At 47.4% G+C, this 19,398-nt stretch overlaps 1 protein-coding gene across 1 annotated transcript; it reads left to right on the forward strand.

Moving 5' to 3' along the window:
• Positions 1-18,045: 18,045 nt before the first annotated feature.
• On the forward strand, positions 18,046-19,041 carry LOC124694798 (uncharacterized protein At5g39865-like). The gene has a single exon (XM_047227741.1). It carries the CDS (start codon positions 18,046-18,048, stop codon positions 19,039-19,041), a length of 996 nt encoding a protein of 331 aa, XP_047083697.1.
• The last annotated feature ends 357 nt before the right edge of the window (positions 19,042-19,398 follow it).

Below are 19,398 nucleotides of genomic sequence, written 5' to 3' on the forward strand. Positions count from 1 at the left end.
GTTCGAGCCGCTGGTACGAGGCACCGCCGCCCGGGGCGCTGGCAACTCGAGCGACGACGACGACGGTGGCGACTACACGGTCTTCTACCGCCATTTCAGCATGTAGAAGGTTGTTATTACTTTTAGTTTATGTTTCCATCTGGCCGAATTCAAATATATGTACGAATTCGGCATATATATATGTACGAACTCGCCTATATAAGTTAAATATCTTTAAATTTCGTTTATGTTTGAACGAGTTTCGCCTTGTTTGCCTGAATTTGCCTTTTTGTCAAAAGTTTTTATCCATCCTAGGCTCGCCGCTGGGAAAATGAGCCTCCTCAGACTAAAAATTATATCCATCCAGCACTAAATAGCACCGGATTTCGGACTGAAGAGTTCCAACGGCTGGAGATGCTCTAACGAATTCCCTCCTGGATTCAAGTGGATTGAAGCGAGCGTGCTTGGCTGGGCTGGTTTCCATCGGACAATAAGATGCTACAGTAAACAGCGTAGGGAACCCAACAGCAATCACATATGGGCCTATCTATTCTCGGGCTAAGCCTACTCAGAAATTTCACTTTAACGCCGACCTGCAAAGTTCTAGGATTGTATCTGATCTCAGTTAGAGTTAGTACTAAAAGCCCGTGTGGTTCAAATGGACATGCCACTGCAATCTTATGCTAATTACTCCCGGTTTTCTCCTCTACTATTTTTTTTTTGAACAAGCTACTAGTATTTTTGTTTAAACGTAGCTACCCGAACCTGCCGTTCGGTACTGTTTTCTCCTCTACTATAGTACACTAGTTATTGGTATTTCCGTCAAAATGTCACCTCTGAACTATTCCAGTCATCGATGCAACAAATCCAACGGGTCACCTAGGAGTGAATCCATCAACAACAAAAATCCGTTGATTTGCTTACATCTAACGGCTTGTGTTGTTCAGCATCCAGTCAGAGGCTGCACCGGTGCCATGGTGAGATACGGTGGAATGTTTCAGGGTTAAACAAACCGAAATATCGATCCACATCGATCGCATCACCAGATAATATTGTTACCCGTTGCATCACCAGATTGGGAGGTTGTCAACATGCAGCTTTGCTTTCAGTCGGCGGTTTTCTTCGTTGCTCTCCAGGAAGCTCTACAGTCTATGTACTGCAGATTAATCGGTATTTAGCAGCGATTTTCTTGTATTATATAGCATGTGTCCATCAATATTCGGTGCTCAAATATATTTTATTCATGAACGGCGCCAAAATTCTTAATGAAAGCAGGACGTGCCAAAAGACATTTGATGGGGATTTTCTCTTCTCACCGTCTTCCCCCGCCAACCATGTCGAATTTTAGAAGTGCCAATACGAGTCTATTTCAGCATTAGTTTTTTTTCCCTATGAGAGGGTGATATGGGCATTACCCTTCGGGTACCTGACATTGCTATATCCGATGCAGATTATGAAGATGGACCAGTACAAGGACTCAACAAGTTGGACCCACACGTAATATCAACTTGGACTACAAGAAAGAAGACTCCAATATGTATTCTACTAGGACTCTTGTAAACTCTAGCCTGATTGCATATATAAAGACAGGCAGGGGCACTCCTTAGATCAGATTCGGAAACAGAAAACATACACGCGATATGCCTAGACATCGCAACCCGCAGATTAGAACTATACTAGATACAACAATTCCGCCAAGGGCGGCCCCCTGTACACATATATATAGTGGATTGCTAGCAGGACGTGAACCTAGGTACGTCGTGCCTTTTCTCGCTCCCATAATCTCCATCGCCGCCTTCCGTCAACCCTAAGTCTCTCATGGTGTGCATTGCCGAGGAGCCGCCTCGTCAGAGGGTCATTCCGTAAGTTTTTTAAGAGGGCTTCCGTAAGTTCATTGCGGATAGTAACAAACTTGCTTTGTGGGCTGATCTTGAATGGAGGTTTTATTTTATTTTTCATGAGCATGTCCAGTGGAGAATAAGATGCTACAGGAAACAACCCATGCAGCCCAACAATAATCACATACGGCCTTTTCCATCCTATTATTGGGCTTGGCCCACTCAGAAACATCCCTCTAATTCCAAGTTTTGAAGGTCTAGGACTGTATCTCAATTCTAGTTCTGAAAGCACCTCTCAGCCGAATTGCATTTTGGATGGGCGTGCCACAACAATATTTTCTGTTCTGACTAGTATAAACGTTCCCGTGCAAGTCCCCCAGTCATCTAGGGTTTTATCCTCCTGGCGAACCCTCCAACGAGTCCGCTTAGACACCATATCGATCTTCCTCGTCTGAGTCTTGATCCCCCCGGGTGTCCCCTGTTCTCAGGCTGATTAATGGGGAGGCTCATACTCCTGCCCGGCCGGTTTGGTTTGGTGGTCTCGGGGTTTGGGGTGCTAGGGTTTTGGTGGTGCAAGGTGTTGTCCTCTGACCGGATGGCGTCGGAGGTGGATGGGAAATCGGTGACAAGTGGATAGAGTTCGAAGATGAAAGGGAAGGATCATGTGAGTATAGATGCGATGCTGGAGCAATGGGAGCTACAGGACGAGGATTTCAATGATCTGATTGTGGTTGAGGTTGAACAGGAAATTCGGGAAAGCGTCCAGTGGATGGCGTTGGCAAAGGTCCAAACTGACAAGGGTTTTAGCCATGTTGCGTCCGCGGAGATGAGGGCAGCGTGGAATCTAGCGCAAACTATGAAATTTAGATCAATTGGCGAAAACCTATTCACTATCCGGGCCTCGTGCTTGGGAGATTGGGAAAGAATTGTGGAAAATGCCCCTGGCTGTTTCGCAACTGGGCAGTGCTGATTGAGCCATACGATGGGTTCTCGGGAGCTGAAGATAAAGAGCTCTTCTATATATGGCATTTTGGATACAAATTCTTGCACTACCGGAAGGGTACTGCAAGCTCAAAATTATTACTCAACTTGTGGAGCGTGCAGGACTTCAAGTAGTCACGGTGAAAACCGAAAGAATAAGGGGAAACTATGTCAGAGTAAGGGTGAGGTATGATGTGCGAAATCCTCTAACAAGAGTGGTTTCGATAATTAGGAACAACCAAAGGCAGTTGTTTGTGGTCAGGTATGAGAAGCTAGCTTTTTCCTTCCAAGCTTATGGAAGGTTAGGCCATGGTTACAAAGAATGTGGTCGGGGGGTGTACGAAGAGAAGGATCTAAAATATAAGGAGTGGCTACATGCTGATAATCTACCCCGTACCAATTTTGGTGGTGGCTTCAGTAGGAGTCGAGGTGGAGGAAGGACATGAAGAGGAGGTTTCGGTGGGGGTGTTGATTGGGGCCTTTCCAAAGAATCTGAACATGAAGATATGGAGGAGCTTAAGGATACGGGTACAAGTCCAAAAAAAAAAACTTCAGATATAGTTATGACGGAGAGTAACCTAAATGGCCGCAAGAGGATAAATTTTGAGGAAAAAGTTCCTGCTGCTGAGGCGAACAATGGACAAATCATTGTGGTTAACCCAACTGATAATGGCAGAAGAGACTGAAGAGAACAACACCTTCTCGATCGACAGTAAATGAACAAAGAGGGCTAAGAAGGGTGGAGATGGTAACAAACACAACTTGGAAAAATTGATGGGCTCCCTCGAGGAGTGCCGCCAGTCCCAATGAAAATCTTAGCTCTGAACTTCCGTGGCTTGGGGAGTGCTACGGCAGTTCGTGTGCTCCGAGAGATTCAGGAGCGAAACAACCCCCAGGTGATGTTCCTCGCGGAGACTCATCTGGACAAGACGGGAGCGGAACATTTACGACTGCAAACCTATATGGATGGAGTTACTGTTGCTGAAAGATCGATCGGGTAGCGTGGTTTTGGAGGTGTTGCTTCGGTTGAGGCACCCGGCGCTAAATCATTTAGGTGGATTAGACATAAAGGAATTGATTGTTACATCGGCCTAGTTCATCTGGTAGCGTCGCACAGAACTTAAGCATAAAGGAACATCGCCGGCTCCATGTAGATTGACGTTATCTATCAAAAAATGGGATGATCAGAAAATGTTGGGTTATACCCCCTATTGGTAAAGTAAAGCTAAACACAGATGCGGCAGTTAATCTGGACACTAGGAAAGCCTCGACGGGATGTATTATCCGAGACTCACAAGGTCAGTTCCTAGAAGCTTGTCGAATGGAGATTGAAGGTGTTATTGATGTCGCAACTGCAGAAGTACAGGCGGTAAGGGACGGTCTTTGACTTGCAGAGCGTATTGGCTGCAATAATATTGTTGTTGAGACTGATTCTTTAGATGTGGTCAATCCTTTTCAACTCCCTTTGGAGAACTGGACTGTTGGTTTTTTTTTCGAAATGGGGAATGGAACCCCGGCTTCTGCATCGTGATGATGCACACGGCCTTTTATTAATAAAGTAATAGTACAAAATTAAAATATCTTAGGCATCGCCTAGAATTGATACAAGAATCAACCAGCGAAAGACAACTAGAAGAAACGGACTACACATCATTGTATCCGTCTATTGTGCCGCCAGCCAGCCTGGCACAAGATATCCTGAGCGACCATCCGGAGCCGTGTGCATCCAAGTAGCCATAGCATCCCGCTGTCCCTCCGGTGACAGAAGAGCCCACAACTGGACCCAGTGTGACACCATATGGATAACCTGCAAAAAGTGAAATGAAGGTTTCTTGTTAAAAATAATATCATTCCTTGTCCTCCAGATAGACCAGCATAAGGCAGAAACCCCAATACGGATGAAAGCCTTTGATTGTCTATCAACTCCATTTAGCCAGTTACCAAACATATTGGTAATATTGGTTGGAGGTGGGAGAGCAAAAGTAAAATTAATCGTACGCCAGAGAATTTTTGCTAGAGGACAAGTGATGAACAAATGCTCAATAGTCTCCTGCTCACCACAAAAAACACATTTTGTACAACCATTCCATCTTCTCTTGGCTAAATTGTCTTTAGTGAGTAAAACTTTGTTGCTTAAGAACCACATAAATATTTTTATCTTTAAAGGAACTTTAACTTTCCAAAGATATTTTTGCAAAAAAGGGGTGTGATCATTCATAAAATCCTCATACATAGATTTCACTGTAAACACGCCATTTGTTGTCAATTTCCAAACAAAGTGATCCTTCTCATCAGATAAATTAATCCTCATAAGTCTTCTGCATAACTGTAACCATAAAGCCCATTTGTTTCCCACCAACAATCTTCTGAAACTGATATTCAGAGGCTTTTGGGCTAACACATGAGCTATTGTTACATTCTTATGATGCACAATACTATATAAGGATGGATATTGTTGTGCTAAAGGTGTATTTCCTAACCAGGTATCTTCCCAAAAAGGACATTCGTACCATTACCTATTTGAAAAAAACCTCTTCTAAAAAAATCGTCTTTAACCTTCATTAATCCCTTCCAAAAGGGAGAGTCTGTTGGTTTAGCTTGTGCCTCGGATAAGGTCTTTTGTCTTAAGTATTTATTCTGCAGCAACTCCTGCCACACCCCATCCTCGTTAAGAAGTTTATAGAGCCACTTACTCAATAAACATCTATTTTTCAATTCAAGGACCTCAATACCAAGACCCCCTTGATCCTTAGGCCTGCAGACGATATTCCACTTGGTGAGCCTATATTTTCTTTTGTTTTCTTCAGATTGCCAGAAGAAACGAGACCTATAAAAATCCAATCTTTTCCTTACCCCAACGGGTAATTCTAGAAAAGAAAGCATGAACATCGGTAAGCTTGATAAAACTGAATTGATAAGGACCAGTCTGTCCCCATAGGACAATAATCGGCCCTTCCAGCATCCCAATTTGCTCTCAAATCGGGTCTCCACTGGATACCAATCAGAAATTTTAAGCTTTCTAAAGTGGATAGGAATACCTAAATATTTAAAGGGTAGAGAACCAGCGTCACATCCAAAGATCTGTTTATACTGGTCCACGTCATCCTTTGCCTTCCCAAAACAAAAAATCTCGCTCTTGTGGAAATTAATTTTAAGCCCGAATAACTCTTCAAAAAGGCATAGGATTAGTTTCATATTTACGGCCTTCTGGAGATCATGTTCTAAGAAAAGGATAGTATCATCACCATATTGTAGGATAGAGATCCCCCCTTCAACAAGGTGAGGAATGAGTCCTCCTACCTGATCATCATTCTTTGCTCTCTGTTGGTGTGGCTTTTCTGGACGAGTGCAGGACAATGATGGTGGGTTTCAATTCTGTATCTCTCACCCATTGCCCAAGGGAAGCAAACAAAGTTGCACATCAGTTAGCTAGTTCAGTAGAAAATCCTAATTTTAATGTGTGGCTTGAGAGCCCGCCTGTGTTCTTATATCCACAACTGGTGGATGATGTAACCATACTGTGACGGAGGCAGCAAGTTTTTGACGCACTCTTTTACTTCTAGGGTACCGAAGGGGACTGTAATGTTTTTAATGAAGCGGCTTGCTTGCCTAATATATAGTATAATTGTTCAAGAAAAACGTCCACGTGCAACGCGTACATGTTTTTTTACATTGTTCTAATCACCACGACCAAATCAAAATTGTGAACATGATAACCGTCACAACACTTCAATTTTGTAGAAATACAAGTCAGGAAAACGGAAAGAATAATATGTTGTTCTTTTATAGAAAAACTAACACCACAACATCGCATGTGAGCCCTAGCCCTGACAGTTTTAAACGCCAAGGCACCCCACTAATCGTCGCGCTGAGGCGGAAAATAAAAGCCGATAGGAATAATTGCATCAGATAGTGCATACGCATCTTTTTTTTTCTCATAGTGCATACCGATCCGCTGTGTATTCTCGTACATGGCACCAAGATTTTGAAACACCTCCACACATTAATAGACGACACACATTTTAGTGGCAAGTACAATAAGGTATGTCACATTATATCTGTCGTGCTTTGTGCACCTTTAGGGTTTAGAAAAGTTGATCACAATTAATGCGAAAAATCAGTACATCTATTATGTATAAATGCTAATTTCCATGTCGTTAAGATATATAATTATATTGCATTACATCATATTACGCAACCACTTATCCAAGGATCTAATCCTTGTATTCAAAATTCTGTATTCTGAATGATCTTATACGAGATAGGTTGTGGACAGAACATTCCTATTATGCGATGTTCTTTATTTGTCTTCTATGTGAAGATAAACTAACCTTCTTGCCAAAAAACAAAATTTCTCTTGGCGAGCATAACCGTCATTTGATGAACCGGATGAAGCCTTGGGAGTTAGCATTGACGATGGAATGTATAAATTTTTTCTTACATGTAATATTGTTATATTGTTAGGGCATTTTTTTCTCTATGGTGTTAAAACTATAACAATAAGAATTAGGTAAATCATTTGAGTTTAAAAAGGACATAATGAATTTTAGCACGTGTGGCTCCAAGAGTTCTAGTGAGAGCATGACTCATTCAAAAATTCAGTAAATTGTTATGATAATTTGAATACTCTTATTTGGGCCAGTAAACTCACTACATGACTATTTTGCTCCCTTAGTTAAACTAAAGTCCTTGCAATTTATTTATATACATGCCCGATAACTAAGATATAATTATCTTGTGCTGGGAAATTGAAGAGTTGCAGAGCTAAATGAAAGTATATACCGACTGAATTCTTGATGGAATTAAGCCATACCGCTTCATGAATTTATACCCAAATGTTTCAATTATTAACCTAATTCCTATAGTAAGTGTTTTGTTTGAGATTTATGTACTATTGAACAATAAAAATCATATATCAATGATTAGATCAATTTTTTTACTACTTATTTACAATGTGATTGAAAGTAAGATAATAGCCTACTGTTTCTATAAGTAGAATTGGAATCATGGCCTATAATAATCCTCTTAGATATTTCTTTTTCTTGCCAGCAATGCACGTCTAGTTTTATCCAGTCCCCCCCTTAGTGAACATTTATACGGTGTGATTTTACTTCTTTAAGATTTTTTAATTAACTGAGTGCTCTCTTGGTTACATTTCTTCCGAATATGACAACACTAAATTATATTATAAATATCCGATCCGACTAGTAAGCTTTGGCATGGCGACACTGATGCGGGGTGGCCTTTGGACACCTACGCCTCAAGACCAACAAGTAAAGCCCCGACTATCATCGACGCTACACCATGGCCAAGGAGTCCCCCAAGTGGACCAACAACACAAACCCCCGCCATATATGTCAAGGTGAACTCCTTCCTCTCGACACTCGACCTCGTCATACCTTGGATGGAATGCTACCTCATCTCGGTGTGTTACATGTCATTAGGTACAAGAGTCATCGAGGAACCGGAGAGAAGGAACCACCATGGTGCATGGAAGAAGGAAGAAGAAGAAGGGAAGAGGAAGAGGAAGAAGAGGAGGGAGGAACAGGCCAGCCAGCTCAGAGGCCGGTCGGACAGGGCCACAGACCGGACAGGCTGGCGCAGAGGCCGGTCAGACCGGGCCACAGACCGGGCGCACCCAGCATCGCACCGGAAGCCAACCGGACGGAATCTGCGAGGACTCCGGTTTGCGGCCGGTCGACCGGACCAGTGACCGGACCATCCGGTCCACAGCCCGGTCTGACCGGCCCCAAACCGGATCCGTCGGGTTTGACCCAACCACTTGTATCTCTTCGACCCAGGTCGCCTTGTATGCCTATATAAGACCCCAGCTCGCCCCCATAGCTGGTTAGACAAGATTTAGGCTTAAACATGACTTTGAGCTTTGTCTCCCTAGGGTTTCATCCCCTTTGTATCAAGGCACCCCATGTTGGATGATTGGATCTATGTGAGTGAGATTCTAGTGTAGCCCACTCTCTCTCCCTCACCTACCTCCATCCTCAACACCGATCTCTCGCTCCGGGATTCTACCTCGAGTCTCTCCCGCGGTGATTCTATTGGCGTGGTCCATCGAGCCACGAGGGTAAGTATCGATTGTATCGGGTTGGTGTGCATTGTGTTCTTCGTGTTCTTCGTGTTCTTCGTGTTCTTCCGCAAATCCCTCTCTTTCCCCCTTTGGATCTTGGGTCATTCGCGAGATCGGGCCACACACGGGGTCTTAGACCTTAACATATGGTATCAGCAGCCTTTGGTTTCCGCGGATTTGACCCCCCACCCATCCAATTTCGTCTCTAAAAAAAAAAAAAATTTCCCCAAAAATCCCCAAAAAATAGCCCTAAAGTGCCTTTGGATGGATCTGCGATTTGGTTGCGTTTTGAGTGGTTTTGGTCCATGGATTTGGTGTTGGAGTGCTTGATCTACTATTTCCCCCATTTTCTAGCCCCCAATTCCATCGTTTTCCTTCGATTTGGTCGATTTGGCTTTGGTTTGAGGAAGAACAGGAGAGAGAAAGCTCCAAATCGTGCAACCCGGTTGAGAACCCGGTCAACCGGCCCCCAGACCGGACCGTCCGGCGCAGAACCCGGTCAGACCGGCCGCCAACCGGACCAGCCGGCCCAGACGCCGGTCAACCGGACCCCAGACCGGAGCCGCCGGCGCCAGACCCGGTCCGACCGGACCACCGACCGGGCACACCTCCTTCGACCTCGACTCCGGCGATCTCCACCACCACCACCACCACCACCACCATCGCAGGTATAACTTGCAGTGACCCTTGTAACCCTCTTCCTTTTGCGATCTATCCTATCGAGCATTGCTTGTCTAGTGTTGCGAGACATTGCACGTGGCCCCGCATTGTGAGGTGTGTGTGTCGCGTTGAGTAAGGCATCCAAGCAAACACTCGTGTGGCAAGATAGCAAAAGCGAGCTAACGCTGACATAGTGTGAGAAAAAGCCGCCAAAACACAAAAAGAGTGCAAGTGCACAATAGAGCAAAAGAGTGTGAGTAGCACCATACATACATACATCCATACATCCATACATACAAAAGTGTCCATGTGCCACCAAAGATAAAAACGAGTGCAAGTGCCACCATATACAAGAGAGAAAAAGCTTTTAAGCAAAGAGAGAAGAGAAGAGAGGCCGCGTGTGAATCTTGTTGTCTCTTCATTTGCAACCAAAGCTTTGCCTCTCCTTGTGTTAGTGTGACACCGAGCAACCTTGCTTTCGGGCTTTATACACTTTTCCGCTCATTCCTTGGTCGCACTAACCCCGCTTATCCCGTGTGTGAGTTCCACATCTTTTCCGTGTTTATAGTGATCATCGCTTTGACATTTGAGTTTTTGGACTTCACCCACCCTTAACAACAAACTTGATTTTGGATTTCATCTTTTGGCTTTCCACCACACTCACCTACCACCATATTTGCTAGCTTTTGCGTGTGTCTTTGTGTGCGTGCCCGATACAATTGTTCTAACTCTCGGTTTGTTGGATCACCCCAATCTTGTCATACCACGGTAAGATTGCGAGGTAGTGTTCTTCCACTAACATACACCATATAGATCTTGTCGTGCTAACATGGATAGCGAAGAAGAAGATACGGAGGAGTACACGGAGCACTTCGAGGAGGATGCCTCTTCAAGCACCGCGGATGTGGAGGAACATGTGGAGCTCTACACCGACTTTGGCTCCGCAAGCATCGCCAACATGACCGACATCGAGGAGCTCTACACCGACTATGGCTCCGCGAGCATCGCCAACATGGACGCCATCGACGAGCTCTACATCGACACTTGCTCAACAAGCATGGACGACATGGTGGAGCACCACCACGAGGACGACATCCACCCCACCATGCATACCGCCGATGCTCCCACATACCCATACTTGGCCAACGGAGCTACATATGAAGATCGAGGACCTCCACGATGGCATCATCATGTGGATCATCAAGAGCGTCCCCAACATATTCGGCATCGACACACTTCTCCGAGCTCCTCAAGGCGCCATCATGAGAGTGCCTATGCACAAGATCATCGACATCACGGACATCATAGGGAGCATCAAGAGCGCCCCCAACATGAGCCATCATTTAGGCATGGCAAGGACCGTCATCGACTCACACCATCTCATGATCGTCGTCGGCCACCACCACCTCATGGTCTACATCGACATCCTTCCACACATGATCTTCGACGACACCACTCAAGACATGGTGATGAGGCAAGAAGACGAGAGCCTCGACATGAAGACCTTCCTCATAAGGCGACTTCTACCTCTTATGCCACCACCACAATGGCCCCTACCTCGTCATCTGCCTATGGACTCCGATGCTACAAGTGCAAGCAACAAGGCCACCCTCCACGGGAATGTCCCAATCTCCTATGTGAGGTGTGCAAGGGCAAGGGTCACATGGCATGGCAATGCACAACGCCAAGCGCCAAGAAGCTCTACTTCGACGCGCTCAATGCACAAGTCTCCAAGATGCCACCACTTGAGGACGACTTAGGAGGCGATGGAGTTGAGCATGGTGAGCATGGGATTCTCCCTTCACCTACGGAGGCGCATGGAGTTGAGATGGTTGAGCATGGGAAGTTCCCTTCAACCAAGGAGGCGCATAGAGATGAGCAAGTCGAGCCTACTCCTAGATGCTTGATTGATGAGTTGGTACCAATCCCATGTGAGCATGAGAGCCACTTAGCCCACTTGAGCGAGAGTGATAGTGAGTTGAGTGACTTCCACCCCATATGTGAGTTTGAGTGCTTCCATTTGGAGGACATGAGTGATACACAAAGTGAGTTGAGAGAGGTAGATGATAGGTCCATGGAGGACATCGCATTTGCTAACACATTAACCTCTCCCTCGTTTGTGTCTTCTTATGTTGCACTAGGTTCCACGGAGGATGAGTTCCCACTCATGGAGAAGATGTACATGGTGCATGAAGATGACGATATCTCACCATGCTTGCTCCAAGATGTCGACCACATGGATCCTCCTACTCCCACAACACCTACTTCACATGAGTCGGCCTACAAAGGTAACATAGGTGTTGATGATGCCATGATCCCACTAGTGGACATGATGACTTATGAATGCATGCATGATCTTGATGATACATTTGCTACGTCACTTGATTCTTTCATATTCCCATGTGATGCTTTGCTTCCTAACATTGTTGATCATGTGGAGTTGATTGATTGTGATACCATGAACATGCCATGCTATGAAAGTTTCATATTTGCTCCGCTTGCTTGCAATGATAATGCTTATGCTCATGCTTGTGTTGTGACTCCCTTGATGAACACTTGCTCTTTCCATAGGGTTGTCGACAACAATGATGACATTAGCTTTCACATGCTTTGCCCCACATGTTTGCACTATTCCATGATCCTTGCATCCAAGATTATGAACAATTGCTCTTTCTTACGCTTGGTATGCAAGAATGCTTATTTCATTGTCCATGAGATGGCCCCCATAGCCTTCTCTATTTTTGATGATCATGAGTTACCACATGCCATGAATGCACCTTCTTGCCATATGCACCATCGCCATGCATTTCATACTATCTTGCTTGACACTAATGGTGATGTGCACAAGACATGGAACATCATGATGGATGATGTTTTCATCTACCATGCACACACGCTTTTTGTTGTCGCTATTGTGTGTGTAGGTACACGGCCGATCACTTCCACCGCTACGGAGCATGAGCTCACAAAACGCGCAATTGAGAGCTACCCCAACAAGAACGAGATACATGGGAATCACACCAAAGGGTATGTTCCCACAAGCTTTAGCCCTCTTTTGCCATGTCTTGACGAGTTTCCGGTTTGGTCCAACTCCTCGTCACCTCTTTTGCTTCTTATGCAACATCTCTTGACACATCTTGTTGGCACAATGGTTGTTGTATGTATTGATGAGATCATCATACACTCCGCGAATCTCGAGGACCATGTCATACATGTGAGAGACACCATATGCATCTTGTGCCACAAGTTACAACAAAAGTTGCTTTTCTTTGGATTTCTCTTCTCATCTTTGGCATTTGCAATGGATTCTTTGACACTTGAGGATACCCATAATCGGCTCACGCCAACCATACTTTCCCAAGCTAGAAGTCTCCATAGCTTTGCCATTGCACATAACAATTTTGCCCCAAATTTTGCCGCCAATACTTGCCTTTTGATTGTTCCATTTGTGTGGGACAATGCTACACATCACATTTTTGCCACTTTACATGCACAAACTTTTGCCCCACCAAATTTTGGATACATCGACACTCTTTCGAATACCATTTTTGCCACATGCCTCTTGGAGAACCGACTTGATGCTTCGTATTTGATTGAGAGCCTCTTGTTCGCCGGTCACCAAATTGGCATCCACAAGCTTTCCTTTTGCAAGTTGCTTTTCCCCTTGTTCTTCTTCGACCGAAACTTGGCCCCTCCACCACTACATGGGAGACCCGTGATGGACTACAACAAAGACGCCTGCACTACGACGAGCATCCCTAAGGACACAAGGGCACCTATACAAGTCCTTCACGTCTACCTCATCGGTGAGGAGGAGCAAGAGTCGAGGACGACTCTTCCCCAAGGGGGGGGAGATGATGCGGGGTGGCCTTTGGACACCTACGCCTCAAGACCAACAAGTAAAGCCCCGACTATCATCGACGCTACACCATGGCCAAGGAGTCCCCCAAGTGGACCAACAACACAAACCCCCGCCATATATGTCAAGGTGAACTCCTTCCTCTCGACACTCGACCTCGTCATACCTTGGATGGAATGCTACCTCATCTCGGTGTGTTACATGTCATTAGGTACAAGAGTCATCGAGGAACCGGAGAGAAGGAACCACCATGGTGCATGGAAGAAGGAAGAAGAAGAAGGGAAGAGGAAGAGGAAGAAGAGGAGGGAGGAACAGGCCAGCCAGCTCAGAGGCCGGTCGGACAGGGCCACAGACCGGACAGGCTGGCGCAGAGGCCGGTCAGACCGGGCCACAGACCGGACAGGCCGGCGCAGAGGCCGGTCAGACCGGGCCACAGACCGGGCGCACCCAGCATCGCACCGGAAGCCAACCGGACGGAATCTGCGAGGACTCCGGTTTGCGGCCGGTCGACCGGACCAGTGACCGGACCATCCGGTCCACAGCCCGGTCTGACCGGCCCCAAACCGGATCCGTCGGGTTTGACCCAACCACTTGTATCTCTTCGACCCAGTGTCGCCTTGTATGCCTATATAAGACCCCGGCTCGCCCCCATAGCTGGTTAGACAAGATTTAGGCTTAAACATGACTTTGAGCTTTGTCTCCCTAGGGTTTCATCCCCTTTGTATCAAGGCACCCCATGTTGGATGATTGGATCTATGTGAGTGAGATTCTAGTGTAGCCCACTCTCTCTCCCTCACCTACCTCCATCCTCAACACCGATCTCTCGCTCCGGGATTCTACCTCGAGTCTCTCCCGCGGTGATTCTATTGGCGTGGTCCATCGAGCCACGAGGGTAAGTATCGATTGTATCGGGTTGGTGTGCGTTGTGTTCTTCGTGTTCTTCGTGTTCTTCGTGTTCTTCCGCAAATCCCTCTCTTTCCCCCTTTGGATCTTGGGTCATTCGCGAGATCGGGCCACACACGGGGTCTTAGACCTTAACAGACACGCCCAGGGCGGCAGCGCCCATTGTATCATACTTGTAAGATATTTGGCAAGGAACCGTAAGGTAATGTAAATTTATTTATTTAGCACGCTTTTCTTGGAACATTCTAATATATTATTAGATGCATATCAAAGGTCTTATGTATATATAATACACGACGACACTACTTGCAGCTGCATTACATACTCTCCAAGCATTAAAAAAATGAAACAATGTCTAGGAGGAACTAGACACTATTGAGATAGAAGAAGCGGGACTTGGCGTGACAAATTCCAGAAATTCGTCCTTGACAAGGATTGAACTCCGATCGCTGGGGTGCACCACTACGACCCCAACCTCTGGGCTATGCCCACGTCACCAAACATACTAGACAGGAACATGCATCAAGATATTCGAGTAATAGCTCTGTCTATTGTTGGCAAATATTCTTTGATTTTACTCTTGTGGGGTCTTTAGCTGCACAACATTGTTTTTTTTATAAAGAGAATATATTAATATCAAGAAGATACCAATTACACCCAGCCTCTGCAACAACGCACCACCCTAATGGCACTACGGATGCACACAGCCAAAAAACAAGAAAAAAAACTAAGAAACAAAAGTCCCGCTACTGTATCTCGGGCCTAACAACAGCAATACATCCACCGCCAAGACAACACCTGAATTACAGACTCTCCAAAAACGACGCCTCCAAGAAGGGAACAATGCTCAAACACCGTCGTCGCCCAATCAAAGATCTTAGGTTTTCACCTTGAAGATAGTCCCCGCTCTCAAAACAATGCCTCACCAAGGTCATTGCCAGGCACAACCAATTAAGGTCAGACCTTGTGTTTTCACCCTGAAAGGTAGGACTCTGCACTTCACCTGTGTTGCCGCCCCCACTTTCATACCGCTGTTGTGAAGCCCGGAACACCAAGCAAGTCCCTCAACAGCGCAGAGACTTGAACCTCCCTTAGCTAGTCCTCCCCTCCGGCCTTCATGAAATTCTCTTCTTCCGAGTTTCATCATGGATCCATAGTCACTTGATGTCAACACAGAAAAAGAGCTTCGCGCCGCTCCCTCCAGAACCAATCGGTCGGAATAAAAACATGGATGCGCACGATCGAATATCTCCGATCCAGCAAACTCCAGGCAAAAGCACTGTTATATTCGCCGGCGGAGCCTTCCGGAACTCAACACTCCGGCCAGATCACGAGTCCAGGCCTCCGGTAGGTCCTCCTCTTCACGCAAGAGAGGCCCTAGGACCGCCGCCTTTATTCAGGTCGGACCCCCACGTCGGCGACCATCCTAGGCTGACCACTCCAACCCTCCACCGGCGACACCATCACCGGGTTCCAAGCTCCTCCCTCTCGCCGCCGGAACGCGGTGATAGATCAAAAGATCCACCACCACCAACCGCATGCCGATCCTCTCCGGCGAAGAAGAGGGTCACCTCCACCGTCGAACCCAAGTCTGTTGCCCCGGACGTCCTCGTACCGCGGGAGAAGCCCAAGATCATCGCCCCTCACCGGAGAGAGGCGGAGGGAAAGGAGCTGTCCGCCTCCACCAGCCACCACCGCTGGCATGCCGCCGATGGGAGGCGGGGAGGCTGCAGCCCGCAGCTGGATCGTCCCCGGGAGGACCGCCGCCGCCCCTCCATCCTCGTCTGACCGCCGCCGCCCCGGGAGGTGGAAGGGCCGCCGCCGCGTGAGAGACTCCTTGGCCGCCGTTCCCGACGCGTCACGAGGGAGGGCCCCCGCCGCCGCCACGCCCCGAGATCTTTGCCCCGGCGGCGCTGCCGGCGGCGGCAGCAGGAGGGTTGGGGTGCAGGGGTGCGGGAGGCTAGGCTAGGGTTGGGGTGCGGGGGTCTCTGATCTAGGGACGCCTGGACCACAGCCAGACCCCCTTTGGCGACCCCTCAGCTGCACAACATTCTTAATGCAACCTAATGCAAAAGCTAGCATTTCAGCTCTATGTAATCTTAATCGCCCATTCTAAAGCCATGGTAAAACAAAGATGATGTATTGCTAGTGAATCTACACTTTCTTTAGGTTCTTTCTGGTTACTAGGTTATCCATCAAAAGTTTGATATGATGGTGTAGGTGCCTGACCTATGTATCGTGGTAGAATTATGGTTACCATCCTTTTATACTTTTTTCTCTGGTGTGTGTGCAGATTCTGCCGCATGTATGCCTAGACCGGCTCTTTCAGCAGCTGCTAACAACAGTATAGACCTAGGTATATACACTGTAGTATAATTCTGCATACTCTTATCCGTTTATACACCGTAGTGTGATTCTGCTCCTACCGTCTCTGCAGACAAAGAATTCTGTTGCTTCCCATCCTCTCGGATCACCATTTAAACCTCGGAACATTCAACGAAGACCTTGAGAAGTGAAATAACAAAATTCAGTTTAGAAGGTAAAGCTACTATTTTTTTTGCGAAAAAAGGTAAAGCTCCTATATTCTGACAAACACCCACACCCATGCGTGGGTGTACAAAATCCACTCTCAATACAATAATAATCTACAAAGAATGTGAAACTTCTTTCATGGCATACCTCTCATACCTGCATGCATTGGAGAGATAACAACTCTTGAGAAAAATCCATTCATGCGTGAAAAAGCGAAAATTAATCACAATGCCAACAAAAAAGGAAACCTGACATGGTCACTACAGTAATTTTTATTCATACCCCCCCCCCCCCCCCTGGTCAACAACTATCTCTTCAAAACTGAAGTTAAAATTGAACAATTAAATCAACCAAAACTTCCTCGTATGGTTCTACTCTTTATATGCAAAACTTCAGCCTGCCCCTAAAGGTTCAAGCATACATATGTTTGTGTGCAAGTGCAACAAAAGAGAAGTTCCAAAACCAGCGCCCTGTGAACAGGGCCCTAGAATCAAGGGGGACAGGTGACAGGTGACGCAAAAGAAGAAAGCAATGCAAGAAATGAGAGGTGTAATGTTTAACTAAGGAAGCCATTACCAACGTTGCAGTCAACGTTTCTCCTACTGGCGTGTTTTTAACTAGTGCCTTTCTTTTGCTGCTCTCTTGGGGGGCTTAAATTATTGAAATTTACACTTATCTGCAATTTTCATTAGGGTCCTACTCATCACTCATGGTGATTGATTAGCTCGCAGTTTGATGCATACCTGCAATTTTCATTAGGGTCCTACTATAAGATACTTCATTATCAACAAGCTTACAAAATTAACAAGGTTAAAAGATCAACAGAACGACGACTACTCCCGCTCAACGAACTGGCCCACAAACATCTGAACTTCGCTCCAAATGTCCAAACTCCAAAGTGTGAATGTTCCGGAAACCATTACTCCATTACTTTCAGAAAAGGATGTTTCGGGGAAAAAATACTATTGCTATTCTTTCTAGGACAAGTACTACATAAACTAAACCACACTTGCACTAGACCTCTTCACTTATCATCTCCCGCATGCTAGTTTTATCTCCCCAATACGATCCTAAACCTCGATCCCTATAGATTAGCATCCAGCTCATTCCATCCACTACCTAGAACCCCTCTAAAGCAGCACGCTCCTAGCTAACTGATCACACCCAGTCACACTCACGTTGCCCAATTGGCACTGCCATTTGCCATCATGGGGTGCACCACCTCAAGGCAAGCCCGGCATGACCTCCGGCACTGCCCTTCTCCGCTCCCTCTACCGCGCTGCCAGTCGTTCCCCGCCCGCTTCGACGCCGGCGTCCACCTCGTGCGGCTCACGTCGTCGACGCTTGGGTCCCTCGAGATCGACAAGGCCGCCGGGCTGCATGCGCTGGAGGCCGCGGCCACGGCGCGCGCGCCCAGGAGGCTGGTCCCGCGCACGCCCACCATGACGCCGCCGAATGAGCCCGAGGACATCGACGCATGGGCGCTCATGGCCGGCCTCGAGGAGCAGTCGCCACTTCTGGCCGCGCCGTTCGGGCGCCACTCCTTCTCGTTCCCGATCGCGGCGCCGCAGGAGTTCGCCGCGTCGTCCAAGGTTACGCCGCTGCTTATGAGGATGCCTTCCGTGAACGGCGAGGTGAAAGCGAGCAAGCCCATGGCGCCGCCGCGCAAGAAGAAGGCCGTGCTCTACTTCACGTCGCTGCGCGGCGTGCGCGCCACGCACGAGGACTGCTGCCTGGCGCGCGCCATCCTCAAGGGATACAGCGTGCGCGTCGACGAGCGGGACGTGTCCATGCACCGCGAATTCCGCGACGAGCTCCACGGCCTCCTCGGCGTCAGGGGCGGCACCCTCGCCAAGTGCTGGGCGCCGGCCGCGCCGATCCTCCCGAGCCTGTTCGTGGACGGGGAGTTCCTGGGCAATGCGGAAGTGCTGAAGCGGCTGCACGAGAACGGGGAGCTGGCGGCGAGGCTGGCCGAATGCGAGAGCGCGGCGCCAAGCGAGTCCGGCGCGTGCGAGGCTTGCGGCGACGCCCGGTTCGTGCTCTGCGAAGAGTGCTCTGGAAGCTGCAAGGTGTACGTGGACGACGAGGACGAGGTCTACGACGACGAAGAAGAAGGGACGGACGACGGCGGCTCGGGGTTCCGGCGGTGCACGGAGTGCAACGAGAACGGCATCGTGAGATGCCCCGTCTGCTGCTGCTCCTGAGATGTTTCAGAACTTTTTTTCGTGCTCGGCGCGCCATTTGGATGTGGTGCTCAGCCTTGCGATTTTGTGAATGCATGAAGCTGTGTGTTTTTCGCCTGATCGGCGGTGCATGATGCTCTTCTTTTCTTCATTTTTTTTCTTTCGAGAATACACCATGGAGAGGCGTATCAATCACATAGAAGAGTGCCAAGATGGCAAAGTTTGCGCTACCAAGGGGGGCAGCTCCCCAAACACACGCCTACTCTCCGTGCTGCCACGGTACAACGGTCGGATCAAGAAAAACAAAGAGAGAGCCACGAAAAAGCTTAGCTAGGCGCCATTGCTCGAACTCCTCTCGCACCTTGTCCCTGATGGCGC

Source organism: Lolium rigidum, chromosome 3 (assembly GCF_022539505.1).
Source record: "Lolium rigidum isolate FL_2022 chromosome 3, APGP_CSIRO_Lrig_0.1, whole genome shotgun sequence".
Lineage (NCBI taxonomy): Eukaryota > Viridiplantae > Streptophyta > Magnoliopsida > Poales > Poaceae > Lolium > Lolium rigidum.